At 39.9% G+C, this 27,452-nt stretch overlaps 2 protein-coding genes and 1 long non-coding RNA gene across 8 annotated transcripts in view; 1 reads left to right on the forward strand and 2 right to left on the reverse strand.

Annotated features, from left to right (window-relative positions):
• Nucleotides 1-24,061, reverse strand: part of impdh1a (IMP (inosine 5'-monophosphate) dehydrogenase 1a) — a 31,906-nt gene extending 7,845 nt beyond the window's left edge. For both annotated transcript variants that reach the window (XM_034141088.1, XM_034141089.1), the window contains exon 1: nucleotides 23,586-24,061. The gene's annotated coding sequence lies outside the window, so the exon portion shown is untranslated. The remainder of the gene's footprint in view (nucleotides 1-23,585) is intronic.
• LOC117491219 (receptor-interacting serine/threonine-protein kinase 4-like) lies at nucleotides 652-27,408 on the reverse strand. Of its 5 annotated transcripts, none has more exons than XM_034141096.1 (12): nucleotides 4,041-4,155; nucleotides 3,631-3,793; nucleotides 3,188-3,515; nucleotides 2,949-3,100; nucleotides 2,539-2,588; nucleotides 2,281-2,418; nucleotides 2,071-2,150; nucleotides 1,879-1,942; nucleotides 1,711-1,802; nucleotides 1,367-1,406; nucleotides 963-1,202; nucleotides 652-879 (listed from the first exon to the last, which is right to left on the reverse strand). In XM_034141096.1, exons 2-12 carry the CDS (start codon nucleotides 3,780-3,782, stop codon nucleotides 866-868), a joined length of 1,350 nt encoding a protein of 449 aa, XP_033996987.1. In that variant the 5' UTR covers nucleotides 3,783-3,793; nucleotides 4,041-4,155; the 3' UTR covers nucleotides 652-865. The 5 variants fall into 5 exon arrangements, with proteins under 5 accessions (XP_033996987.1, XP_033996984.1, XP_033996982.1 ...); XM_034141093.1 differs by having other exon boundaries at nucleotides 3,631-3,813; XM_034141091.1 differs by lacking the exons at nucleotides 1,879-1,942; nucleotides 2,071-2,150; nucleotides 2,281-2,418; ... (3 more) ...; nucleotides 3,631-3,793; nucleotides 4,041-4,155 and adding exons at nucleotides 25,442-25,505; nucleotides 25,634-25,713; nucleotides 25,844-25,999; ... (2 more) ...; nucleotides 26,769-27,096; nucleotides 27,212-27,408 and having other exon boundaries at nucleotides 1,711-1,775.
• LOC117491220 lies at nucleotides 17,525-18,136 on the forward strand. Its single transcript, XR_004556753.1, has 3 exons — nucleotides 17,525-17,556; nucleotides 17,719-17,958; nucleotides 18,042-18,136. It is a non-coding gene; the product is annotated as an uncharacterized LOC117491220 (long non-coding RNA).
• Nucleotides 27,409-27,452: the final 44 nt, after the last annotated feature.

Genomic DNA, 27,452 nt, shown 5'->3' on the forward strand with positions numbered 1-27,452 from the left:
GATTAACATGTTGTAGAGGTGTGTTGTTTTTTCAGAGAGACAGAGCTGTGAATGAGACAAAGGTCAAATCCCAGAATACCTTTATGCCGCCAGTTTAGCTCCTTTGAGACAGAGGGGAGAGACAGATAGAGAGACAGGCAGACAGAAGTGTCCACGTGAGAGAAAGGGAAACATTTGTTTATACCTAAGTTAGTTAAATTATTTTCTGTTTATGGAAACTCATAGAAAATCACATGTTGAGAATACTGTCAATCATATCCGATATAACATTTTATCACCAGAAAAGAAGGTAAACGAGTGAAAGAAAAGCACTCACAATTAAGTAAAATGAAGGTAAATGAATGCACGAAAGGTGGTTTGAAGATTCACTACACGTGTGAACTGTCTTCATGTTTTTTCTCTTCATCAGCTCAGCGTATTGACCAGTGTTCAGTGTGTGAGTGGTGAACAACAAACCTTTGCAAAGAACTGAAACATGAGTAACTGTATTGGCCAAGATGCCCCCTTGACGCCATCATCTGCAGGTGACTCTCTCTCTCTCTCTCTCTCTCTCTCTCTCTCTTTCTATCTCTCCCGCTCTCGAGTAAGAGCAACTTCCTCTTTATAAAATTAACACATGTTTGTCGACTCAATGAAACCATAAAGACACAGTATTTTTTAAACACATGTTTATTAAGAAACAATTTTGTTTTTCAAAGATCCTTAAATGTAAAACTTGATATGTTACAGAATATGAATAAGTTTTATAAAATCTCAACAATATGTATAAAAGCATAACATATATGAACTTTTTTACAAAAGATGAAAGTAGGTGAGGCATGCAAAGTATTCTGCACCTGCGAGAATGCGCACGGCCACAGTGTCTTCAGAATGAACCACCTGTAAAGAAGGAGACATTTTAAAATATGATAATATGTCATAGATAAACTCCCATGTTAATCATTTACAGAAGGAAGTCCTACCAAGCCTCTCCACTAGGTGGAGATGTTGAGCCTTGAGGGCGTCGTAGAAGGCTGCCTTGACCTTATCGCCCCCTGAACGTAGAGGCCCATGAAGCATTCTCATTTTATCCTGGCTTGTGTCCTGTCTTCCAATCTTGGATAAGGTTTCAGGGTGGACCATGTCTCCGAGCGCCTCGGTTATTGCCATTACCTCTGAAACGTCTTGAATCAACTTTGCCCAGTTGCGATCAACAAACTTTGCTGTTTTCAAATATAGAAGAATAAAATAATGTACATATAAAAGGCATAATTAACTGACTTTGTATGAAATGCTGTCATTCAATAAAATGCTCTATTGAGATTTTATGTTTAACAGGAAATGATAACACACTTTTTTAAATACATTTTTGGTGCAAAATACTCACCTTTATCTTGAATGCTCATTGTTTTAGTAGAAGCACAGACCTGATGAAAAACAAAATATTCTTTCAGACTTTTTGCAAAAAATGTCAAGTCATTCATAAATGTGTTAAAGGTGTTGTTAACTAGTTTCAGAATCCCAATGTAAAACAATAGGACTGTTATTGTATGTTTCCTTTATGACAATGAAGCCCTTGAAATGTGATACAACAAAATATCGTACTAATTACCATCTTTTCCATGACACATGTTTTTGTTTGTTTGTTTTGTTCTATTGCAACTTAGACAAAGTTATGTAATATGTATTCTACTTCTTGTGAGGGCAAGGGTCAAAGTGAATTTGGCATACCTGGTTGAAAGACCTTCCAGTTTCTGTAATCCCGCCAAAGTCCACAGAATCATATGTTGACTCTTCTGCAAAAGAGAAAGAATCATAATATTCTATTGTCAAAAGTAAGTAATAATTTATAACTTAGATTAAACTACTTCCACCCACAAACAGTGTTGAACAATCTACCTGCTGTCTGAAGGGAAACATTGGTCGCCCCACTTGTGTTTGATGTGTTGCTGTTTGGTGACATCTAAAGTAACACAGGGAAAAAATATGATATATCAGAGAAAGAAGATAAACCTGTTAAAAGTGTATCTCAGTTACAAATCAACTTATATGCACTTATTCCTTTAATGAAATTAAATGGATGAGTTGTACCAGTCTTTTCACTTGACGCACGGCATCATCAATTCCCATGCTGTGCATTAAGAGCACTTTCTCAGTGACGTCCAGGCACTCTAAAACAGAAGCACCATTACATTGTAAATATGTGTGTCAAGCTAGTATACAAAAGGTATCCAAGCTAATGTGTAGCTCATTTAGTTCAGAAACATTTCAAACTTACTGACAACAAAAACAAATATTTACTTATAAAGGTAGGCCTCTGGTTGGGACTGCCATGCCAGCACTCCTTCATGAGGGGAATCAGTTCTTTCATCTCAATTTCCTTATAGCAAGGTCTGTGCCCCTGAGGGATACTCGATGCCACACGATCGTAATTAGCCCCTGCAGTACATGTGATAAAAAACATTGATTTAATTGAATAAGTTATTGTAAACCTACATGGCAAAAAAGGAAAAACAACAGAGTGGAAAATGATAGGACAACAAAATAAACTACACTTACATGGATAGGGATCTTTACCAGTAGCAATGGTCCAGAGCAGGATACCATAGCTGATATGACAAGAGAGAGAAAGGGATTTCATAACACGGTAACACTGTTGAAGAAATACTTCACCCCAACACTACCATTTGTATAGTAATAACTCATTGTATACAACTTTCCTGCATGCCTCCTCTGTTAACATCTGAGTTTGTTCACAGATATTTTTAAATAGTTTTGCTATTCTTATATGCAGTCCCTAATTACTTAAATTTATCAAGGATTTATTCCTTTTTTAGAATCTTCATCCGTCTCTCATGAATTCCAGATAACACAGGGTGAGTATTAGATATACAAATGATTGGTTTGGGTGTAAAGTATCCTTTTAAGGTTAATACCATATTGGGTAGTATTATTTGTTCATTTCTTACCTGTATACATCAAAAGAACGAACAGGTTCATATGATGATGATTCAAGAGCTTCTGGAGGCATGTACTTGAATGAGCCACCAATCGCCCCTGTTGTCTCTTTGTTGCTGTTTGAAGCGCTGGCGGAAACTCTGGACAGACCAAAGTCTGCTATCTACAGAGAAAGAAGGGAAACATAGTATTAAACACATTATTAAATCTCCTTTTGTCTAATGTAAACATAGGAGGTTAGGCACTTTACCTTGGCGTTAAGGTTATCATTCAGCAGTACATTACTTGGCTTAAGGTCTAGGTGCATGAGATGTTCTGTATGGAGGAAGTTCATGCCTTGAGCCACTTCATGGGCCAAGCGGGAAACCAGGGGCCACAGGGGCCACGGTGGACGGTCGCCAAGTTTCTCCTGCAGGGACTGAACAGATCCTCCTTCCACGAACTCCATCACTAATCCCTGTTGTGTGGATGGTCCTTTACCAGGCGGACAGCCCTGATACATTCCATAAAGCCTCACCACAAAGTTAAAGGAAGCCATATCCATATACTTGGCCTCATCACGCAGTATCATGGAGGAGCTGGAAATGATAGTTAAGGTAGGGGATTGTTGAAAAGAGATATGGGAAAGCAGTAACAACCTTTTGAACTTCTATTCAGAATGTGCATGACCTTTTTAGGTATTTTTATATTTACCTAGAAGATCCATCATGGAGTATCTTAATAGCCACATCAATTCCCAAGTTCTTTAGCCTGGCCTTGCAGACTTCACCGAATCCCCCAGAGCTGACAAACTCCCATTTCTCAAAGCATTCATCACCATAAGTCTTGCGGCTCCGCAGCGCCATTTCCTGCTGAACTGGTAGAGCCACCTCAAATCTATTATTAAACATGGAAATATGAAAAGCTGCTTAACTTAAATAAAGTGGCTTAATGACAGCTTAGATATTTTCTTTTTCATACAGATACTTTAGTTACTGCTGACATTGTGCCCTTTCTTTTACACACTGACATTAAAACAAGAACAGTTTCAGTTTGTAAAGACACTGACAAACATTTTCCAAAAACATTTCCCTTGTAATATTTTAAATCTGCATTTCACTTACCATGTATCCTCTGATGTGTTTTAAACCCACAGATTTAAAAGTAAGTTTATACTAAAACCGTGGCAAAGCAAGCAAGAACAATCTGTTCATTTCCCTCTTCATGAGCACACTGGAACAAAAGGGAGGAGCTGATTGGCAAGATGTGCACATTTCCTGTGAAACACACACTTCATGAGTGGTGTATCAAAATATATGTAACTGTGTAAAGACAGCCTTGAATTATTTTAACCATTTAGATTGTTATTTAATGTAATTGAATTGCTCTAAAAAAATAACTATATTAAAAAGACTCAAATACCAAACAACAGTATTAAACCTTTATTAACTACTGATTGGCATTTGGTGAAATACAGATTGGAATATTGTTGGACTTTGTTCTTAGTTTAGAGTGGTTGTAAAAAGCAGTGACACGTTTCCTCATAGCACATGAGTGGTAGCAAGCTTGCACTGTGACAGGAAGTTATGAAAGGCACACCATTTCTTTCTTTTTTCATGTACTATCTGAATAGAGTGGTGCTGTAAGATATACTTTGCAAATCTGGCATACTCTCATCTATAACATGTTAACCTTTCTGTGAAATCATTAGGAGGGTGAGAGGTTGCTGAGACTGCTTTGTTTACATGTCTGTATGTGAGCCTCAATATAGATGAACAATATTTATTTATTTAATCGTTTATTTGGCAGGGACAATGCACGGTAATGAACACTTGAAACATTAAAATGTGTCAAGCGTAACAGTGCCAGATTTAGCTTTCAGCTAATTTCCATCTGCAGTCCCTCACATAAAAATATTGAAGAAATTTACATTTTACAAATATTGTAAAAACAAAATACATGTTATGCAAAAAGTGCAAGAGAGCAAGAGCAGCATACACAAGTATTTATGACATGGTAATACAATATAGCAGCAACGACATATAAAGTGCAAGAGAAGATACAAGAGCTACCTAAAGTGCAAGAGGAGATGCCCCTGTATAAAAGTGCATTTAGTAGTGATTGCACGTCTGTATGTTTCTTATCCATTCTTTGAGTTGACCTTTGAAGCTATTGAGAATGGGACAATCCCATATCTCAGTTGGGAGGCTATTCCAGAATGAGCTGCCCTTAATTGAAAGTACATTTTGTCCAAAAGTGGTCCGTCTACGGTGGACTTCACAGTCTCCTCTGGTTTCTGACCTAGTGCAGCGTCCAGTGTCTTTTTTGTGGATGAATAAATGTAAACATTTATAAATAAAACACATACTTTTAAAAGACTTAAAATTGTCAAAAAAGAAATTATGTTTTTCAAGGATGGTACAGTGGTTGTATGAATAAGGCTTTCTGTCAAACACCTTGATAGCTCTCTTGTACAGCTGTTCTATCGGTTTCAGGTTTGTGGCACAAGCAAACGACCAGTTTGTAAAACAGTATTCAATGTGGGATAGAATCATACTGTGGAGGTATGACTTTGCAGCATTGACAGTTAAGAAAGGTCTAATTCGTTTAACATTTTGCAAGTTGAATTTAATAGTATTGGATACTTTCTTGATATGTTTCTTAAAAGTCAAGTTCGAGTCCAGTATGACTCCAAGATACTTGAAGTGGGAGACTAGTTATATTTCTGATCCGTTTAAAAACACATTAGATCCTTCGATTTAATTTATCAATAAACTCTCTTATCAGGCCAATAAGTGGCACATATATGTTTTCTCTGTATTTTTTCCTAAACTAGGAATAGAACATGCCCTTTGCTTTTGTTAGAGCACTGTTATTTAAAAAAATCCTTTGAGTACAGTAGTAAGAAGCAACATTGAATACATTTATTGTTATTAGTTTGAACTAGTTATTAACCTGCAAGTAAGACTGTGAACTCCCCCATCATAATTACATTTTCTCAAAATGTAAAGCTGAGCTGATGCCAATGCTCTGAGCCTCGCCCCTTCTTTTCAGCTACAGCCCTCTCTCATTACTTCTCTGTATCTCTCCATCATGCACGCTCTCTCTCATGCACACAAGACAAAAGCCACGCTGCTCAGACTGTTTTCAGTCTGAATAATTAATGCCAAACAGTGCTTAAAAAATATAAATCTCAGTCTGGAGTACAGTTGTCTGACAGCTACCAGGACTATATCATACCTGTACAGTCACACATGCACACCCTGTTCATTAACCTGTTAAGCCCTGAGCCTGTTTTTCAGGTTTCAGGCTCGAAAATGCCACTAACACAACAAAGACTATATCTTCACTTCTAAAAGGGGTAAATTAATAATCTTTTTTCTCAAAGCAAGGTTACATCTGTGAGTTGGATGTAGAAGTGTCAGAATCAATATAGATGTTTTTATTTTAAAATAAATTCATATGGAACAAAGTAAAAACATGTAAATTCTATCTCCGCCTAAAAAAAAAACATTACTTATAGTGAAACCCACCCTTGAATGATGGGTTAGTAGACTAAAAGCTTTAGGAATCCAAACTATAACATATAATAAGTACCCTGTATCAAGATTGATGCAAAACAAGTGAAATTTGACCTTTTTAGAGAGGTTTAGAAAAATAAAGTCCGGGCGGACTCACTTCTGGGTAATTTGGGAACCATCAGTTCCATTTGACCTTTTTCACTGTAAAAATCATTTTATTACTTTGAATTATCACTATAGGTATTCATTCCATCCAAATACAACTGTTGTAAGTTTGACTCCAACTGGAGCAGATTTATTTAAAACTGTGAGGGTGAGGCAGGTGTGGGCTGGGTGAAAGTAGGCAATGGTGAAGCCATTTCATCCTCATCTCCATCACTATGAAAACAAATGTGGAAAAACAAAGAGATTAGATTAATTCCTGTAATTCCTGTTTCCTTGGCAGTAAACATGCCATTTTGAGTGTGTGAATGCAACACATTTAGTGACTATAGATGAACACTGGCCATTTTGAGCGTACATTACATTACATTACATTACATTACATTACATTACATTACATTTAGCAGATGCTTTTATTTACTATATGAATAATCGTACACCAAATAAATAAGTAATAGATAAAAACAGAGAGATTACATACCTTTCCCGTGGTGGAATTTCATCATCAGAGTCACAACGCTCCGGGTTCCGTTCTGGCTGCAGGAGATCCTCGTCGTCTGACTCAGAATCAACGGGTAACATATCTGCATCGCTGTCAACATTAGTCACCATTTCCATTGCCTGTAAAGTAGTAAGCATCTCTTTCCTGCAAGCCATTATTTGACAAAAGTCAAAGTATAGAAAAAGTCCTAAACGCCAATCTTGTAATCTGCTCCGTTATCTGCTGTCCGCTCTGTGCAACACATCCTCACTCCCAGGTCGGCGTATGTTGACGTTATGTCAAGGTCCCCTGTGGTCTTTTTCCAACGCAAGGGGGGCGGCCCTTAGCGTACATTTTCAACTTTCCGGGATGTCCATAGGCTTCTTGAGATCGCGAGCGAATGCTTCCCGCCGCAGACCATTCTCTGCTGAAGCATACGTTGCTGCATTGCATTAAAAACATTATGCTCTCTATATATTGTCTTTATTATGCTTTAAACAGTGTCTTTGGCTATAGGGCGGCTCAAAGTATTTTGTCCGGCCGTTGTGAAGACTGCTTTGTTCATTGTCCTTGTTTTGTTTTAAATAAAGCATTTTCAATCCAGGCACGCCAAACATGTGACGTCATATGACGCGTCGCACAGGGAGCATGGAGGGAGACCATAGACTGTATATATAAATGGACGTAGGGTCCGTGACGTCACCCATAGGATTCTGCAGAGTTGCCGAGAAGCAATTATGCTGCGTTCACACCAAGGGCGCCGGAAGCGGGGGGGCCAGGGGGCCATTGGCCCCCCCACTTTTGAGCCCTGCCCTACATTTTCGCAGCGGCGGATGCCGCAGAACACTGTACACATCCCGTTTTAATAATTCCCCTCTACTCTAAAGTCGCATCTAAAACGCGATCTGATCTAGCTGTGTATATTTTGTTATTTGTTATTGTTATATTCAATCTCATTAGCTACAGGCATTTTTGAAGCTTGTAAAGGGAAGATGACAGCTCGCCTCTCACTCGCCACTCTGCTCTTCCACAGCGCCGCTTCCCCTCCCTCTGCTGAAATTATGAATGTAAGGCGTATAGTAATCATATATAACACGGCAGGGTCCGTTACAGTTTGTTTGTATCTGATTTCAAATAAACAAAGTCTTGGCTTTCAGAATATTAAACTTGTTTCGGCAAATTCAGATGATAAATACAACTTTGAAGCTTGTAACGGCATAATTACAAGCGGAGACCGGAGTAACTTGACGTCACAGCACGCATAAGAACAGCCGGTGTTTCTTGTGAGTGTTTTCCCCGGGAAACAAACACAATACACACACAAACGCAAAAATACACAAACACGTATACACACACTCGCGGGCTTCCCCCAGACCAGTAATCCAAACGAAAATATCTTCCCTCCGTTACTACTTTGATCATTTGCTCCGCTTCCAGAGAAGAGGAAACTTTAAAGGCCTTTTTCTCAAAATGATGACTCTGTAACAGTCATTATATAATGTGACATATTTTGCTTAATATTTGGGAGTACAAAAACTATCCTGATATCATTAGAAAGCTAGGAATCTCCTCTTTCCAACAGTGTATACAACTCAAAATGTGTATTCGCGTCAATGCGACTGATTTCGATGGAGCAGGTTTGCATTAGGTAAAATAAAGCAGGCAGAGATAACAGGAAGAATATGTAAATGTTAACCCAATCAAATAGGACATTGTCACACCATTCAAATGTATCCATGCAGTGGCGTTTTTATATGTACAAAAGTGGTGGGGCACAAAAAACTTAGATGTCTATATATAAGCTTCTGCAGTGACGTGCAGTGAGGTTCATGGCTGGTGAGGCACTGGCACTGACTCTTCAGGTTTACAAATATTATATTTTGACCTAAACCAAAATATAATATTATTTTCAAAGCTTTTTTTGTCTGATGCTTCGATTAATTTTAAACAGACAGTTCAACAAAAGGATATCCAAAAAATGTAATTTTATCATTTAAATATTGAATTGTTCTCTCTTAGTAAGATCCCATTTTCAATAAAATGGCGGTCTTACCTTGACTTGAAGATGAAGTCCATTTTCCTATCCTTCTGGACAAACATTTCTATTACTTTTTTGTAAAAGTCCTCCTTATCTTCTTGTAGTTTCAAAAGTCTATCATAAATCTAATCCATAGATTTATGATAAAAAAATTATAAAAGTAGGGTAGACATGTGGATGTTATCCGGCTAATCAAAACGTGCATTTATCTAACAGGTACGTTTCCCACAGATCTTATTTCGAGCTATTTTCTAAAATCCTCTGGAGAAATCTCATTGCTTTTTTGTGCTTACTTCCTGGTTTTAGGACGCGCCACTGCAGCTCTCTCGTCTCCTCTTCAAGCACCACACTTTTCGCGGCACACGTACTTACAGCCAATCAGCTCTGAATGATGTGAGATGACGTATGGTGGGGATGGTAGCTCCGTGCCCCTCTGGTCATTATTTTTTTGCCACACACATTACATTACAAAATACTCTGAGCATGCGCAGTGTAGTTTTTACAGTCACCGTTCACTTCACAGCGAGAGGAAGGGGCATAATCAGGTTTTGTCCCACATGGCTCTAAACAGCTCAATAGGCACACACTGTGACTGTAGACACACTAATTAGAAGAACACAGACTAAAACAGCAATGTACAGACGAATCAGATGATTAAACATGATCTTAAAATATATTTTATATATTTTTTTATTTATTCTTTTGCATTTTTGTAATCATTATTTGTAATACTTTCTGCTGACACTAGGTGGGGCTGTGCCCCACCTGCCCCTAATGACCAGTCGCCACTGTTTCCATGTAAATTACAACCAATAAAAAAGCTTAGATGTGTTTATTTGTTACGTTGTTTACTTTATTTGTTACGTTGTTCTGTGTGTGTCAGCCGTTAAACCAGATAGAAAGAATAGATACACTTGCAAACAAGTCAGAAGAACCAGCGCAGAAGAAAACTAAATACAGTTAATCTAAACTTACATTTAACAACTGGAAGGTCACATCCCTGACATCCACTTCTCCGGAGCCTGGACCTTCATCAATCATAGAAGAACCAGCGAAGCGAGAATAGATAAACCCAAAAGCAGCAGCTCTGCGGCCGCAGAGACTGTCAAAACCGCCGCCGCCACCCCCACCGCCATCGTTGAACCGAAACAGGCTGGTTCTGACTGCATGGAGGTTTGTTGTCGGGACATTGAGGCGGGTAAAGCTGTACAGCTAACTGTCGAAAAAAAGGAGACCGCTAGATCGTCTGGGCAAAGAGAAAGGTACTTCAACGCAGAATGGTACAAAAACAGAGAGTGGTTAATTATTTGCAAAACCACTAAACGGGCCTTCTGTGAAATATGCAGATTTGCTGCTGTCAAACGGCTTGTAACTTTCTCAAAATGTGGAGATGATAGCTATGTTAATACCGGAGTTAATAACTGGAAAAAGTGCCCAAGCCTCCATGAACAGTTGTCTCTGACTGTACGATGGGTATCAGCTGATTATGTTGTCCATGAAGACTTCATAGTATGACTGTCCTAAGACTGACGCAGAATCAATAACCCACTGATAAACTGCGATGTTAACAACCTCATGATAACCTCATATGTTTTTAACTTAGGATCATAGGCTACCTGTGTTTAGTCTAGAAAAAGGTAATTGTGTGCATTTTATTATAAAGTTGTGTATATTTACAGACTGTTGCAAAAACTAATAAGCTTATAAACATAAGGTTTAAAACTAAAAGAGCTTTACAAAAAAGTAACACAATTAAAGATGTTTGGAGTTTTATTTGAGTTATTAATTTACATTTTTTGTCAAAGAGATGCTGATTTGAAACCGTAGTTACGGCATTTCCTGTTTCTGCCGGAGAGAGGGGAGTTTGTCCCAAAGCTTGCCGCTGTCTCCCTCCATCTGACAGGAGGGAGCCTCATGTGTCACTCCACGGAGTTCACTCCGTCACGGAGGGGGAGTGTGTCGGGCGTAGTTTGGGATTGGGCCATACACACGCACTTTTTTGGCCCCCCCACTTCTAAAATGAATCCGGCGCGCCTGGTTCACACCGGACGCGATGCGATGTTTGGGGGCGGCGCGATTACATGTAAAGTCAATGCAGAGACGCGGACAGACGCGAATTCGCTCCGACGGCGAGCATGACGCGGTGGACGCGGCGCGAATCACGCGATTGAGGCGATTGAACGGTGCCGCGTTAAACGCGAGAGTTCAATTTTTTCAACTCGAGCGTCAAATTCACGTGACGCGTTCTCGCGGAAGCCAATCAGCGGTGAGGATCGCACCTGCCGTCACTGACGTTCAACCACACAACATCAGTCATTAGCTGTTAGCAGTTAGCACACAGAGCTCACAGCTCCTCATATCTGTTCAGAAACTGGACAAAAGTTAAACAAGTATAAACCACAGACTGTCTGTGTCATGGTGAATACAGTCGCTGGTTTATTTATGTCTGTAGGCCGTTGTTATGAGTGTGAAATGAGCATATACAACGTTAGCTTAGCCTGGTCAACCCGATCTTCATTCAGAAAACAAGCATTTTAAAAGATTTTTCACCTGCCGTCTTGTCTGCAGACTTGTCAAGCATTAATTCATGGTTTTTATGTTGTTACTTCGGCATCATTTAGAAACGTGTATTACAATTTAATCACGGTAAAATATGTTCATTTTGTTGTAGTTGTAGCTCCCGAGCCAGCGTGGGCCGAACCACGCCCCTTAGCTGTGATATAATGAGCATATACCACAGCCTGTCGTGAGCTATTGCTTAAATGTACCACTTGCATCAAAGTGCGATGTCAGATTTGCAGAATTGTCTTTATTGCGCTACTTCAAAATGTCAGTTCTTGTTTTTATTTGTAATACTTTCTTTACTGCATATGTGGTGAGAAACCAGGCCATTATTATACTTTTAATGTATCTCTCCAAAGCACTGCCATTGCTTTCTTGTATTAAAGTGCCCTTTCATATTAGCAGGTTACTATTTAAATAATGGATTTGCAAGAACATTTTCTTTTTCGGCTAGGCTTTGACATTTTTTGTTAATTGTTTACTATGAATGAGTTACAAAAATAAGGCTTTTTTTGCCATTTGGCACAATAAACCTTTATTTTGGTCGGGAGAATAGTTTCCTTTAAGCTTCCTTGCTGTGTTCTAACACAATAATGCATCACAAACATTTTTTATTTATTCTATTTCTTTATTTTCAATGTATTTGTTAATTCTCCTGGCATAGTTTGATGGATGATGGAAAAACCAAAAGCTCATCTGGATGTGTAGTTGGTTGATAATATTGTTTTATTTATTTTTTCAGTGTACTGCTAGAGATAATCACTTATTCACCTGAAATATTAATACACACAGATGCAGGAGGCATGATCAATAGTAATCTTCGCTAACCCACGAATACACACAAACACTCACCCTCAGACCTACACCCACACTCCACAATTTCCATTAATAATGAAGATAAGTTCAAGCTGTGAAATTGTCAGCATGAATACAAATGCCATGGATTTTTTGAAAAAATCACTGAGCTCTTAAATTCGTTATTTAATGTCAGTCTGGTTCAGCTTGTATTTAAAGAAAAATTCAACACAGACCAGATTTACGTTTTGATATTCCTTTTTTTGGTAAGCCCAGCAGAAAAAAAATACATCTCTGCCAAAGAAAACACAAATCGAGCCAGTGATGTCCATATTGAAGTGTTACGTTTATCGCCAATGGGCAAAGAGCTATAAATGGTGGGCAAATTGTAAGTGTGGCTATAATACTGAATTGAAAAGGTAACGGTAAGAAGTTGAGAAGCTGAGGTGACAGTCCGAAAGTCAGGCGTGTGACATCTTGGGTTGTCAGCTGTGACAGTAAGAGCACTTGCAAGGGGAAGCCCTCTATGCCAACGCTACCGAACGTATTCTTGTCTCCACACCATACAAGTTCAAAAAAATCCCCTAAGGGTGGGTCTATTTTGGAAGGGACAATTGTGAAGGTGATCATACTGCTACTTTCTGTGAAAATACAGCTCACTTCCCCTTTCACTTTCTCTTCATTTTCTCTCTCACTCCTTCACCTTCTTTTCCTGCACTCATCAGAGGCGATTCTAGGGGGGGGGGCAACAGGGGCCAGTGCCCCCGCAACACTGACTAGGAACCCCCCTGTGGCTCCCCTCCAAAAATAAAGTTACAATATTATGATTTATTGGAACTAAATCAAATCAGAGACGCCGATGTACAGTGGAGATTAAACTGTTCATAATCTTATAAAAGCAAATACTGTTTATGTTTTCAAATTAAATTGTCACTTAAAGTTACTAAAACAAATACTCTAAATGAAAAAAAACTACTGAAACAAATACCTTTACAAAAACAAATACCAATTAATGTATTTTATGTTTATTTTACACAATTACTTAATACTGTCTTTGTCTTTTTAACCCGCTTGTATTGTGTCCCTCTCATGAAATAATTGCCCCAACCTGGCCCCCCCAGTACAATTGGTCTAGAACCGCCACTGTACACTCGATTCATTAAAGCTTATCCTAAGAGGGGTCCATATTATCTGTATTCTACAAACGCAGCCAAGCCACACTGCCATTGTTCCACTGTGCGGCTGGACAGAGGGCTAAGAGGAGTTCAATGGATTTACGCATGTTGTGTGTTTCTATTTCAACACTCTGTTGTGTGTGTGTGTGTGTGTGTGTGTGTGTGTGTGTGTGTGTGTGTGTGTGTGTGTGTGTGTGTGTGTGTGTGTGTGTGTATGTAATTGAATTGATTCAGTCCTGGAGATGGGAAATGATCGCACACTATTCTCATACAGAGCACACCCCTTTAGCAACTTATTTGCATGCACTGCAGACACAAACACATGTCTTTATCACTCCATTGAAACAAGGTATATTTTACGATATCTGTCTCTGAACTTACACACTATGTTCAGCACGGCATCCAATTGCCTGCAGCAGTCTGTGAGGGATTTCTCCCACACTTCACCACTGCAGTAGTTGAACACGTGGAGGAGTTAGACAAAAGCTTTCTGAGTAGAACGCAAAAGCCAGACATTTCTATAGTACGGAAAGCGGCTTCAGAGCATCACTGGGACGTCTTTAGAGGATTTAAGGCTTGCAGTAAGGTAGTAAAGGGGAGGAGCAAACAAGCAACCTCCCGTTTAATTAGATGACAGCTCACCTCCTGCATTAGTGTCTGTTTGGGCTTTTATTCCACCAGGAGAGAGTGATGAGAGAAAGCCACAGGAGAGAAAGAAAGAAACAAAGACACACAGTAGACAGCAGCTGCGATACGTTACCCCTCTGAGACTTACCATGAGCAAGCACACGGCTGATTCAGGCATGTGTTGGACAGCCATGATGGGATGCTCCTATGGATTCTTGTGGAAAGGAAATCTTCCTTGGAGGACTCTCTCCGTTGTCCTCTTCCTCTTCCCTCAGGAATCTGCTCACCTTTGTCCAGATGAAGTCCTGTGACTGGCCCTCCCTCTCTGTGTCCTCACCCACCTCCCTCTGTCTGTCAGTCAGTGCTGCAGACAGCCTCTGCTCTCCAATTGTAATGAAGTCCCTGGAGAGCCTGTGACTCCCCAGTCTCTCTGCGACTCTTCAGACTGAGCGAAAAAGCAAATCTCCTTCCAGTTCTTTGATCTGAGAACAGAGCAGACCCCCCCACTCTCTTCTCACTTTTAAAACACTCCCCCCAGACCCCACACCCAACTCCACCAAACCCCTTTGACTCTGGCACCTCTTTTTAAATGCTCCCCTCCCTCTGTTGCTGGCTCCTGTCTTCCGTTTTGCAGTCTACTCTCCTCACAACACAAAGCACATCCAGGCGTGCATGTGGGTTTTTGGTATTCAGTTTAGCCTGGGGCTGTCCTGCCACTGCTCCACAGGATGTAACCTGCATCAGTGATGCCCCTCAGTCTAAAGCCCTCCTCCACTGTGGTGGGAAAGACAGACGCTCACCTCCCCTCTCCACTCAGGGATCCAGCGCAGAGAGCTCTCCTTCAGGCTGATCCCCTGCCTCATGTATCATCAGCATGCGACAAGGGCAGAGAGGAAAGCAAATAAAGGAGAGTATAATAGACAGTTTTAGAAGGACAGAGGATGAGGTAAAAGGCAGCCGGGGAGGAGAGAGATGTAGTGGAGAGAGCAGCCACTAGCGAGAGAGGTCCACGCTGTGCTGAGCGTAAATAAGGGTGGGTGGAGAAGAGGGAGGGGAGAGAGTGATGGAGATGCAGAGAGCGAGAGCAGACCGCGCCTATCGATGCCGGCTGAAACAGCAAGGCAGCATGGGATGTAAGCAAATACACCAAGCTCTCTTAATGAACAGGGTGTGCATGTGTGACTGTACAGGTATGATATAGTCCTGGTAGCTGTCAGGTTCACAGACAACTGTACTCCAGACTGAGATTTATATTTTTTAAGCACTGTTTGGCCTTAATTATTCAGACTGAAAACAGTCTGAGCAGCGTGGCTTTTGTGTTGTGTGCATGAGAGAGAGCGTGCATGATGGAGAGATACAGAGAAGTAATGAGAGAGGGCTGTAGCTGAAAAGAAGGGGCGAGGCTCAGAGCATTGGCATCAGCTCAGCTTTACATTTTGAGAAAATGTAATTATGATGGGGGAGTTCACAGTCTTACTTGCAGGTTAATAACTAGTTGAAACTAATAACAATAAATGTATTAAATGTTGCTTGTTACTACTGTACTCAAAGGATTTTTTTTTTAAATAACAGTGCTCTAACAAAAGCAAAGGGCATGTTCTATTCCTAGTTTAGGAAAAAAGAGTGAGAAAACATATATGTGTCACTCATTGGCCTGATAAGAGAGTTTATTGTTCATCTATATTGAGGCTCACATACAGACATGTAAACAAAGCAGTCTCAGCAAAGCCTCCCTCCTAATGATTTCACAGAAAGGTGAACATGTTATAGATGAGAGTATGCCAGATTTTCAAAGTATATCTTACAGCACCACTCTATTCAGATAGTTCAGTCAGACAACTCATGTGTTTCTTTAACATGTTTATTAGAAGCAGCATATAGTTGAGTTTGGCGTCTAGGCTCGGGTCTCATCACTCTACAGATATACATAGCACAATGAGTGATGATTAAATAACTAACCCCCCGAGCCTACAGGTGGAAGCTGGGGTGGAAGCTGGGGTGGTGGTGGGGCAGGCAAGCAGCAGCGACGTAGAGTAGCTGCAGCAAAGCAGCAGCAAGCAATGCATAGAGAGATATCTGGCAGGTTAAATAGAGCGGCGTATTAAGGAGACTCTGTTTGGTTGGTTGTAGAGTGGCAAGGGGCGTTATGTATGAATGCAGCATAAGTGCTCGAGTTAACTGCCTGAACTAGCTCGCAGACTTATTACATGAAGAAAAAAAGAAAAGGTGTGCTCTTCATAACTTCCTGTCACAGTGCAAGCTTGCTACCACTCATGTGCTATGAGGAAACGTGTCACTGCTTTTTACAACCACTCTAAAATAAGAACAAAGTCAAACAATATTCAAATTTGTATTTCACCAAATGCCAATCAGTAGTTAATAAAGGTTTAATACTGTTTGGTATTTGAGTCTTTTTAATATAGTTATTTTTTTAGAGCAACACATTCCTGCAAGTCAATTACATTAAATAACAATCAAAATATGTGGTTAAAAGTATTAAAGGCTGTCTTTACTCAGTTTGTCAGTCACATATATTTTGATACACCACTCATGAAGTGTGTGTTTCACAGGAAATGTGCATATCTTGCCAACCTCTTTTTTTATCAGCTCCTCCCTTTTGTTCCAGTGTGCTCATGAAGAGGGAAATGAACAGATACTTGTTCTTGCTTGCTTTGCCACGGTTTTAGTATAAACTAACTTTTACATCTGTGGGTTTAAAACGCATCAGAGGATACATGGTAAGTGAAATGCAGCTTTAAAATAGAGGTACACGAACAAAAATACAAGGGAAATGTTTTTGGAAAATGTTTGTCAGTGTCTTTACAAACCGAAACTATAGGCTACTTGTTTTAATGTCAGTGTGTAAAAGAAAGGGCACAATGTCAGCAGTAACTAAAGTATCTGTATGAAAAAGACAATATCTAAGCTGTCATTAAGCCACTTTATTTAAGTTAAGCAGCTTTTCTTTTCAGAATGTATTTCCACATATTACATAACTTTGTCTAAGTTGCAATAGAACAAAAACAAACAAAAACATGTGTCATGGAAAAGATGGTAATTAGTACGATATTTTGTTGTATCACATTCAAGGGCTTCATTGTCATAAAGGAAACATACAATACAGTCCTATTGTTTTACATTGGATTCTGAAAACTAGTTAACAATACCTTTAACACATTTATCAAGGACTTGACATTTTTTGCAATAAAGTCTGAAAGAGTATTTTGTTTTTCATCAGGTCTGTGCTTCTTACTAAAACAATGAGCATTCAAGATAAAGGTGAGTATTTTGCACCAAAAATGTATTTAAAAAAAGTGTGTTATCATTTCCTGTTAAACATAAAATCTCAATAGAGCATTTTTGAATGACAGCATTTCATACAAAGTCGTTAATTATGCCTTTTATATGTACATTATTTTATTCTTCTATATTTGAAAACAGCAAAGTTTGTTGATCGCAACTGGGCAGAGTTGATTCAAGACGTTTCAGAGGTAATGGCAATAACCGAGGCGCTTGGAGACATGGTCCACCCTGAAACCTTATCCAATATTGGAAGACAGGACACAAGCCAGGATAAAATGAGAATGCTTCATGGGCCTCTACGTTCAGGGGGCGATAAGGTCAAGGCAGCCTTCTACGACGCCCTCAAGGCTCAACATCTCCACCTAGTGGAGAGGCTTGGTAGGACTTCCTTCTGTAAATGATTAACATGGGAGTTTATCTATGACATATTATCATATTTTAAAATGTCTCCTTCTTTACAGGTGGTTCATTCTGAAGACACTGTGGCCTCGCGCATTCTCGCAGGTGCAGAATACTTTGCATGCCTCACCTACTTTCATCTTTTGTAAAAAAGTTCATATATTTATGCTTTTATACATATTGTTGAGATTTTATAAACTTTATATTCTGTAACATATCAAGTTTTACATTTAAGGATCTTTGAAAAACAAAAATTGTTCTTAATAAACATGTGTTTAAAAATACTGTGTCTTTATGGTTTCATTGAGTCGACAAACACGATGTTAATTTTATAAAGAGGAAGTTGCTTTTTTTTTAGAAAGGGAGAGAGAGAGAGATAGAAAGGGAGAGAGAGAGAGAGAGAGAGAGAGAGAGAGAGAGAGAGAGAGAGAGAGAGAGAGAGAGAGAGAGAGAGAGAGAGAGAGAGAGAGAGGGGGGAGGGTAGAGACTGTAAGAGGCTTTTCTGTAAAAAAGTTCATATATGTTATGCTTTTATACATATTGTTGAGATTTTATAAAACTTTTATATTCTGTAACATATCAAGTTTTACATTTAAGGATCTTTGAAAAACAAAATGTTTTCTTAATAAACAATTGTTTATTAGCAGAAAAAAAAAATACTGTGTCTTTATGGTTTCATTGAGTCGACAAACATGTGTTAATTTTATAAAGAGGAAGTTGCTTCGATAGAGCGAGAGGGAGAGAAGAAGAGAGAGGGGAGAGAGAGACTGGGGGGGGGAGAGGAGAGAGCAGTCGCCTGCAGATGATGGCGTCAAGGGGGCATCTTGGCCAATACAGTTACTCATGTTTCAGTTCTTTGCAAAGGTTTGTTGTTCACCACTCACACACTGAACACTGGTCAATACGCTGAGCTGATGAAGAGAAAAAACATGAAGACAGTTCACACGTGTAGTGAATCTTCAAACCACCTTTCGTGCATTCATTTACCTTCATTTTACTTTAATTGTGAGTGCTTTTCTTTCACTCGTTTACCTTCTTTTCTGGTGATAAAATGTTATATCGGATATGATTGACAGTATTCTCAACATGTGATTTTCTATGAGTTTCCATAAACAGAAAATAATTTAACTAACTTAGGTATAAACAAATGTTTCCCTTTCTCTCACGTGGACACTTCTGTCTGCCTGTCTCTCTATCTGTCTCTCCCCTCTGTCTCAAAGGGAGCTAAACTGGCGGTATAAAGGTATTCTGGGATTTGACCTTTGTCTCATTCACAGCTCTGTCTCTCTGAAAAAACAACACACTGTAATTTTTGCAGACTTAATCAACAGGTTAGCTGAAAACTCTTTGCTCCTGCCTGAGGGCCTTACTGGCCTCAAACTCCGGTGACCAGAGCTGAGAAACAGGAAAACAAACTCTGGACTTTTGTTGCTGCTCTTCTGCAGTTTTGGGATTATTGAGACAAATTATATGGCCATACTGGATGTAAAACAGATGGCAAAACTGCTTCCTCCCAAGTTCAGCTGTGCATGAAAGGTATTTATGTGAACATGCACTCAAAGCTGTTTATCAGTGCTTAAAACTGAACAAGCTGTGTGGGAGCTGCTCGGACCAATGTTAACTTGCTGGTAAAGGTGTGAAGCTGTGTTCATGAAACAGGTCAGAAGTGCTTGAAGAGGGTGTGTGTGTGTGTGTGTGTGTGGTTGTGTGTGTGTGTGTTGGTGTGTGTGTGTGTGTGTGTGTGTGTGTGTGTGTGTGTGGTGTGTGTGTGTGTGTGGTTGTGTTGGTGTGTGTGTGTGTGTGTGTGTGTGTGGGGGGGGGGGCGTTGGGGCCCTGGATGGAGGGTCATGGTTATGACCGGTTTGGAGAGGGGACAGAGACACTTACCAAATCGACTACCGGAGGATCGTTGGGGACATGGAACCAGCGCGGCCCTCGCATCTTAAACAGAGATGGGGAACGACCTCTCCCCTACATGGCTTACTGGATGTCCCCCCCCTCACCACATGTACATGGGCATGAGACTGCAGCCCAGGCTCTACAGTGCTACCGTATCCAAGCTGGATATGAACCAGAGAGGTCAGTCTGTCACCACATGGCCATACTATAAGATCTGTAGATATTTTCACTTTCCCAGCAGCACTGGTTGTGTGCTTTTTAAAAGCCTGTTTTATCAGCTTCCTGGGCAGAAAACCAATCCTCTTACCTGCACTGCCGTCACAGGTGTATAGAAAGAGTGTTCACAGACAAGAACAGATCCCTTTTGTTACTTGTGTGGGTCACCAGTCCAACATTTGCAATAGTCTGGAGCCTGTGTTTAAGAAACAGAGGTGAGAAAAGATAAAACAACATGTTACGCACAAGGGATACATGCATAGAGACTACACTTTTTTTTTAACATTTGTATAGATATATGAACCAGTAACTATGGTACAGTGAAATATGTGATATATGGTTTGGCGGTAAATGTGTGTATACAAGGGCATTCCGTGAACTAATAATAATAATAATAATAATAATGCATTTATTTTATATAGGCTCTCTGTGTGTGTTTATACTCCAGCATGGCAGACTACTGGATCAGTGGAGGCACAGGTTATGTTCCTGAAGATGGACTAACAGCACAACAACTCTTTGCAATCGGCGATGGACTTACATACAAGTAAGAAATGCAAAAAAACACAAAACATAACAGATACATTTTACCCTCATTTCATGGTATCACACACTGACACGGATGCATTTGCTCACATGGTATGCCGTGCATGTGCACATACAGAAATACACATTAGATTATGCAATCAATGCCTTCCATTTAATGTTTAGTAATATCAGTGATGACACATCTGCCTAGGTATTATATTGAGGATTAGTATGTGTAATATTACTTTCAAGGATGGCTTTCAGACATTAATAACAGTGGGTGAGTGTGTGTGCACATATCAGTGTGTTAATGGGTGTTGGTGTGGTTTCCTTAATGGAGGCTATATGCAGGGTTTATCAGTGTGCAGAGGATAAATGCAGACCAGTTCAGAGGGTTGACAGATTAGGTCTGCTCACAGCAACCTCTAAAAAACTGATGCATTGTAGGAATAGAATTTGCTCTGTATAGTTCACATCTAAAGCTACATTCATCTTGTTTATTGAGGTCATTGTATTATTGATATTGAAACTTTTTCAGTTCCAAATCAGATTTTCACTTGTGTCTGTTTTGTCTTTCCTCTCAGTGACTTCTTGATCCTGCCTGGTTTCATAGATGTTACTTCTGATGAGGTGGTAAGTGTCTCAACCCTCTCTCGCTTATCACTCAAGTGACAAACTGTTCCCTGGTGTTTGTTTTGTTAGATTTGTTTAATAGGTGATGCACACAGAACAATTTCTTAGTTTTTCATATTAAGAAGGACCAAGGATGAGAACACAAACATTTTCTCATCCTTGGTCTCAATTGAAGAAAAATGTTTGTTTGTATCATTCACAAGAACAGACAAGGTTTGCTGTAATGCTTGTAATGAATCCCTAACTCGTTGTTATGTTCCTTAGAGCACAGGGTTGTTTATTTCACATGCTTTGTTTCGTCTTTGCAAGCTCTGCTGGGACTTTAAATTAATTTCATGCCTACTTGCCTAGGTCACATGGGTTATTGCTCGATAGCAGGTGTTAAAAACAGACACAACCCATGCGTCACCTAACACTCAGCAGGTGGATTCAACAAGGCGGCCTCTAATCGGCCAAGCTGGCTTTTAGGCTCTTACAACGGCATACAAAAACAAACCTTAACTTTTGGTTAACAAATGGGTAGCATTGTCCTGTAGCTGCAACACTGCAGGACCTTGCTTCTCAGTTGTATGCCATGTCATTTTAAATGTGTATTTATATCTTTGATTAAAGCTGATGTTTCTTTTTTCCAAATTCACGTGATTTTTAGGATCTTACCTCTGCATTGACAAGAAAGATAACACTGAAGACACTTCTCATTTCATCTCCCATGGATACAGTCACAGAGTCATCCATGGCCATCGCCATGGCAGTGAGTAAAAACCCTGCACCTCAGACACGCCATACAACGATTTACACTCAGCTTAGCATCGTCCTGCACCACAGACTCTACCAGGATATTGAAGGCCTTAAATACATTTTCAGTGTTCATTCATTTCATTCATCAATTAATTATTTCCTCCCATGTCCCTGATTGGTTGTTTTCAGTTGATGGGTGGGATTGGAATAATTCATCATAACTGTACTGCTGAGTTCCAGGCCAACGAGGTCCGCAAAGTCAAGGTAAGATGGACCAAGTCGACAAAAACATTAAGTGACTATTGACATAGAGTCATCTGTGACACTGTAGCACCCATAACAACACTTTTTCCCAATAAGAAGAAAACGACTTACATTGACTGGCCTCTAACCCCTTAAAACTTATGTTTTTGTTCTTGCCAGAAATTTGAGCAGGGCTTCATTATGGCGCATTTCCACTGCAGGGCCTCGCACGGCTTAGTACGGTATAGTGAGGCCTTGGTAGGCCAGGCTCACTTTATGCTGTGTTTCCATTACAGTTTAGTAGCTGGGGCAGTAACTATAGTAATGCAGTGTAGGCGGAGCCGTGACGTCATCTTCAATGCGAACCACAAAACCAACATCAGCCGTTAGCTGTTAGCACTCAGAGCTCACAGCTCCTCATATCTGTTCAGAAACGAGACAAAAGTTAAACAAGTACAAACCACAGACTGTCTGTGTCATGGTGAATACAGTCGCTGGTTTATTTATGTCTGTAGGCCGTTGTTGTGAGTGTGGACGGTCGGAGCATATACAACGTTAGCTTAGCCGATCTCCATTCAGAAGACACGCATTTTAAAAGCTTTTTCGCCTGCCGTCTGTCTGCAGACTTGTCAAAGCATTAATTCATGGTTTTTACTAACCGGTATCAGTATGTTGTTACTTCGGCATTATTTTGAAACGTGTATTACAATTAAATCACGGTAAAATATGTTCATTTTAGTTGTAGCCCCCTTTTCAGCGATTCTCTCACTAGTTTAGCATATTCGGCCCGGTTGTTGGCCCGGAAAGAACCACGATTTTGGAGGGCCAGAAAACTGTGAAAAAGTACCCGTTAGCCGGAAATACCCCTAGTGGAAACGCAACAAAAAACGGGCCGGGTTTGGCACAGCACACTTAAAACCGTGCTACGCGCTGCAGTGGACATTTCTTAAACACAGGCTCCAGACTATTGCAAATGTTGGACTGGTGACCCAAAACAGTAACAAAAGGGATCTGTTCTTGTCTGTGAACACTCTTTCTATACACCTGTGACGGCAGTGCAGGTAAGAGGATTTGGCTTTCTGCCCAGGAAGCTGATGAACAGGCTTTTAAAAGCACACAACCAGTGCTGCTGGAAAGTGAAAATATCTCAGATCTTATAGTATGAGCCATGTGGTGACAGACTGACCTCTCTGGTTCATATCCAGCTTGGATATGTGTCACTGTAGCGCTGGGTTGCATGTCTCATGCCCATATCCATGTGGCATCTCTGTTTAAGATGCGAGGCCGCGCTGGTTCCATGTCCCCAACGATCCTCCGGTAGTCGATTTGGTAAGTGTCTCTGTTCACACCTTTACCAGCAAGTTAACATTGGTCCGAGCAGCTCCCACACAGCTTGTTCAGTTTTAAGCACTGATAAACAGCTTTGAGTGCATGTTCACATAAATACCTTTCATGCACAGCTGAACTTGGGAGGAAGCAGTTTTGCCATCTGTTTTACATCCAGTATGGCCAGATAATTGTTCTCAATAATCCCAAAACTGCAGAAGAAGCAGCAACAAAAGTCCAGAGTTTGTTTTCCTGTTTCTCAGCTCTGGTCACCGGAGTTTGAGGCCAGTAAGGCCCTCAGGCAGGAGCACAGAGTTTTCAGCTAACCTGTTGATTAAGTCTGCAAAAATTACAGTGTGTTGTTTTTTCAGAGAGACAGAGCTGTGAATGAGACAAAGGTCAAATCCCAGAATACCTTTATGCCGCCAGTTTAGCTCCTTTGAGACAGAGGGGAGAGACAGATAGAGAGACAGGCAGACAGAAGTGTCCACGTGAGAGAAAGGGAAACATTTGTTTATACCTAAGTTAGTTAAATTATTTTCTGTTTATGGAAACTCATAGAAAATCACATGTTGAGAATACTGTCAATCATATCCGATATAACATTTTATCACCAGAAAAGAAGGTAAACGAGTGAAAGAAAAGCACTCACAATTAAAGTAAAATGAAGGTAAATGAATGCACGAAAGGTGGTTTGAAGATTCACTACACGTGTGAACTGTCTTCATGTTTTTTCTCTTCATCAGCTCAGCGTATTGACCAGTGTTCAGTGTGTGAGTGGTGAACAACAAACCTTTGCAAAGAGCTGAAACATGAGTAACTGTATTGGCCAAGATGCCCCCTTGACGCCATCATCTGCAGGTGACTCTCTCTCTCTCTCTCTCTCTCTCTCTTTCTATCTCTCCCGCTCTCGAGTAAGAGCAACTTCCTCTTTATAAAATTAACACATGTTTGTCGACTCAATGAAACCATAAAGACACAGTATTTTTTTTTCTGTTAATAAACAATTGTTTATTAAGAAAACATTTTGTTTTTCAAAGATCCTTAAATGTAAAACTTGATATGTTACAGAATATAAAAGTTTTATAAAATCTCAACAATATGTATAAAAGCATAACATATATGAACTTTTTTACAAAAGATGAAAGTAGGTGAGGCATGCAAAGTATTCTGCACCTGCGAGAATGCGCGAGGCCACAGTGTCTTCAGAATGAACCACCTGTAAAGAAGGAGACATTTTAAAATATGATAATATGTCATTAGATAAACTCCCATGTTAATCATTTACAGAAGGAAGTCCTACCAAGCCTCTCCACTAGGTGGAGATGTTGAGCCTTGAGGGCGTCGTAGAAGGCTGCCTTGACCTTATCGCCCCCTGAACGTAGAGGCCCATGAAGCATTCTCATTTTATCCTGGCTTGTGTCCTGTCTTTCAATCTTGGATAAGGTTTCAGGGTGGACCATGTCTCCAAGCGCCTCGGTTATTGCCATTACCTCTGAAACGTCTTGAATCAACTCTGCCCAGTTGCGATCAACAAACTTTGCTGTTTTCAAATATAGAAGAATAAAATAATGTACATATAAAAGGCATAATTAACTGACTTTGTATGAAATGCTGTCATTCAATAAAATGCTCTATTGAGATTTTATGTTTAACAGGAAATGATAACACACTTTTTTAATACATTTTTGGTGCAAAAATACTCACCTTTATCTTGAATGCTCATTGTTTTAGTAGAAGACCTTCCAGAATCCACAGAATCATATGTTGACTCTTCTGCAAAAGAGAAAGAATCATAATATTCTATTGTCAAAAGTAAGTAATAATTTATAACTTAGATTAAACTACTTCCACCCACAAACAGTGTTGAACAATCTACCTGCTGTCTGAAGGGAAACATTGGTCGCCTCACTTGTGTTTGATGTTTTGCTGTTTGGTGACATCTAAAGTAACACAGGAAAAAAATATGATATATCAGAGAAAGAAGATAAACCTGTTAAAAGTGTATCTAAGTTACAAATCAACTTATATGCACTTATTCCTTTAATGAAATTAAATGTATGAGTTGTACCAGTCTTTTCACTTGACGCACGGCATCATCAATTCCCATGCTGTGCTTTGAGAGCACTTTCTCAGTGACGTCCAGGCACTCTAAAACAGAAGCACCGTTACATTGTAAATATGTGTGTCAAGCTAGTATACAAAAGGTATCCAAGCTAATGTGTAGCTCATTTAGTTCAGAAACATTTCAAACTTACTGACAACAAAAACAAATATTTACTTATAAAGGTAGGCCTCTGGTTGGGACTGCCATGCCAGCACTCCTTCATGAGGGGAATCAGTTCTTTCAGCCCATCTACCTTCATCTGCTCAATTTCCTTACAGCAAGGTCTGTCCCCCTTAGGGATACTCAATGCCACACGATCGTAATTAGCCCCTGCAGTACATGTGATAAAGAACATTGATTTAATTGAATAAGTTATTGTAAACCTACATGGCAAAAAAGGAAAAACAACAGAGTGGAAAATGATAGGACAACAAAATAAACTACACTTACATGGATAGGGATCTTCACCAGTAGCAATGGTCCAGAGCAGGATACCATAGCTGATATGACAAGAGAGAGAAAGGGATTTCATAACACGGTAACACTGTTGAAGAAATACTTCACCCCAACACTACCATTTGTATAGTAATAACTCATTGTATACAACTTTCCTGCATGCCTCCTCTGTTAACATCTGAGTTTGTTCACAGATATTTTTAAATAGTTTTGCTATTCTTATATGCAGTCCCTAATTACTTAAATTTATCAAGGATTTATTCCTTTTTTAGAATCTTCATCCGTCTCTCATGAATTCCAGATAACACAGGGTGAGTATTAGATATACAAATGATTGGTTTGGGTGTAAAGTATCCTTTTAAGGTTAATACCATATTGGGTAGTATTATTTGTTCATTTCTTACCTGTATACATCAAAAGAACGAACAGGTTCATATGATAATGATTGAAGAGCTTCTGGAGGCATGTACTTGAATGAGCCACCAATCGCCCCTGTTGTCTCTTTGTTGCTGTTTGAAGCGCTGGCGGAAACTCTGGACAGACCAAAGTCTGCTATCTACAGAGAAAGAAGGGAAACATAGTATTAAACACATTATTAAATCTCCTTTTGTCTAATGTAAACATAGGAGGTTAGGCACTTTACCTTGGCGTTAAGGTTATCATTCAGCAGTACATTACTTGGCTTAAGGTCTAGGTGCATGAGATGTTCTTCATGGAGGAAGTTCATGCCTTGAGCCACTTCATGGGCCAAGCGGGAAACCAGGGGCCACAGGGGCCACGGTGGACGGTCGCCAAGTTTCTCCTGCAGGGACTGAACAGATCCTCCTTCCATGAACTCCATCACTAATCCCTGTTGTGTGGATGGTCCTTTACCAGGCAGACAGCCCTGATACATTCCATAAAGCCTCACCACAAAGTTAAAGGAAGCCATATCCATATACTTGGCCTCATCACGCAGTATCATGGAGGAGCTGGAAATGATAGTTAAGGTAGGGGATTGTTGAAAAGAGATATGGGAAAGCAGTAACAACCTTTTGAACTTCTATTCAGAATGTGCATGACCTTTTTAGGTATTTTTATATTTACCTAGAAGATCCATCATGGAGTATCTTAATAGCCACATCAATTCTCAAGTCCGTTAGCCTGGCCTTGCAGACTTGACCGAATCCCCCAGAGCTGACAAACTCCCATTTCTCAAAGCATTCATCACCATAAGTCTTGCGGCTCCGCAGCGCCATTTCCTGCTGAACTGGTAGAGCCACCTCAAATCTATTATTAAACATGGAAATATGAAAAGCTGCTTAACTTAAATAAAGTGGCTTAATGA

The sequence above is a fragment of the Trematomus bernacchii genome, unplaced genomic scaffold, assembly GCF_902827165.1.
Source record: "Trematomus bernacchii unplaced genomic scaffold, fTreBer1.1, whole genome shotgun sequence".
NCBI classification, from domain to species: Eukaryota; Metazoa; Chordata; class Actinopteri; order Perciformes; family Nototheniidae; genus Trematomus; species Trematomus bernacchii.

Bases quoted from the DNA above. Each gene is read 5' to 3' on its own strand.
- LOC117491219 (XM_034141091.1), bottom strand. From the start codon at position 27,408: ATGTTTAATAATAGATTTGAGGTGGCTCTACCAGTTCAGCAGGAAATG. The intron at 26,170-26,529 runs GTAAGAAATGAA...TTGTCATATCAG, and splicing joins CGTTCTTTTGATGTATACAG to CTATGGTATCCTGCTCTGGA. The intron at 26,000-26,119 runs GTAAGTGTAGTT...CATGTACTGCAG, and splicing joins TGGTGAAGATCCCTATCCAT to GGGCTAATTACGATCGTGTG.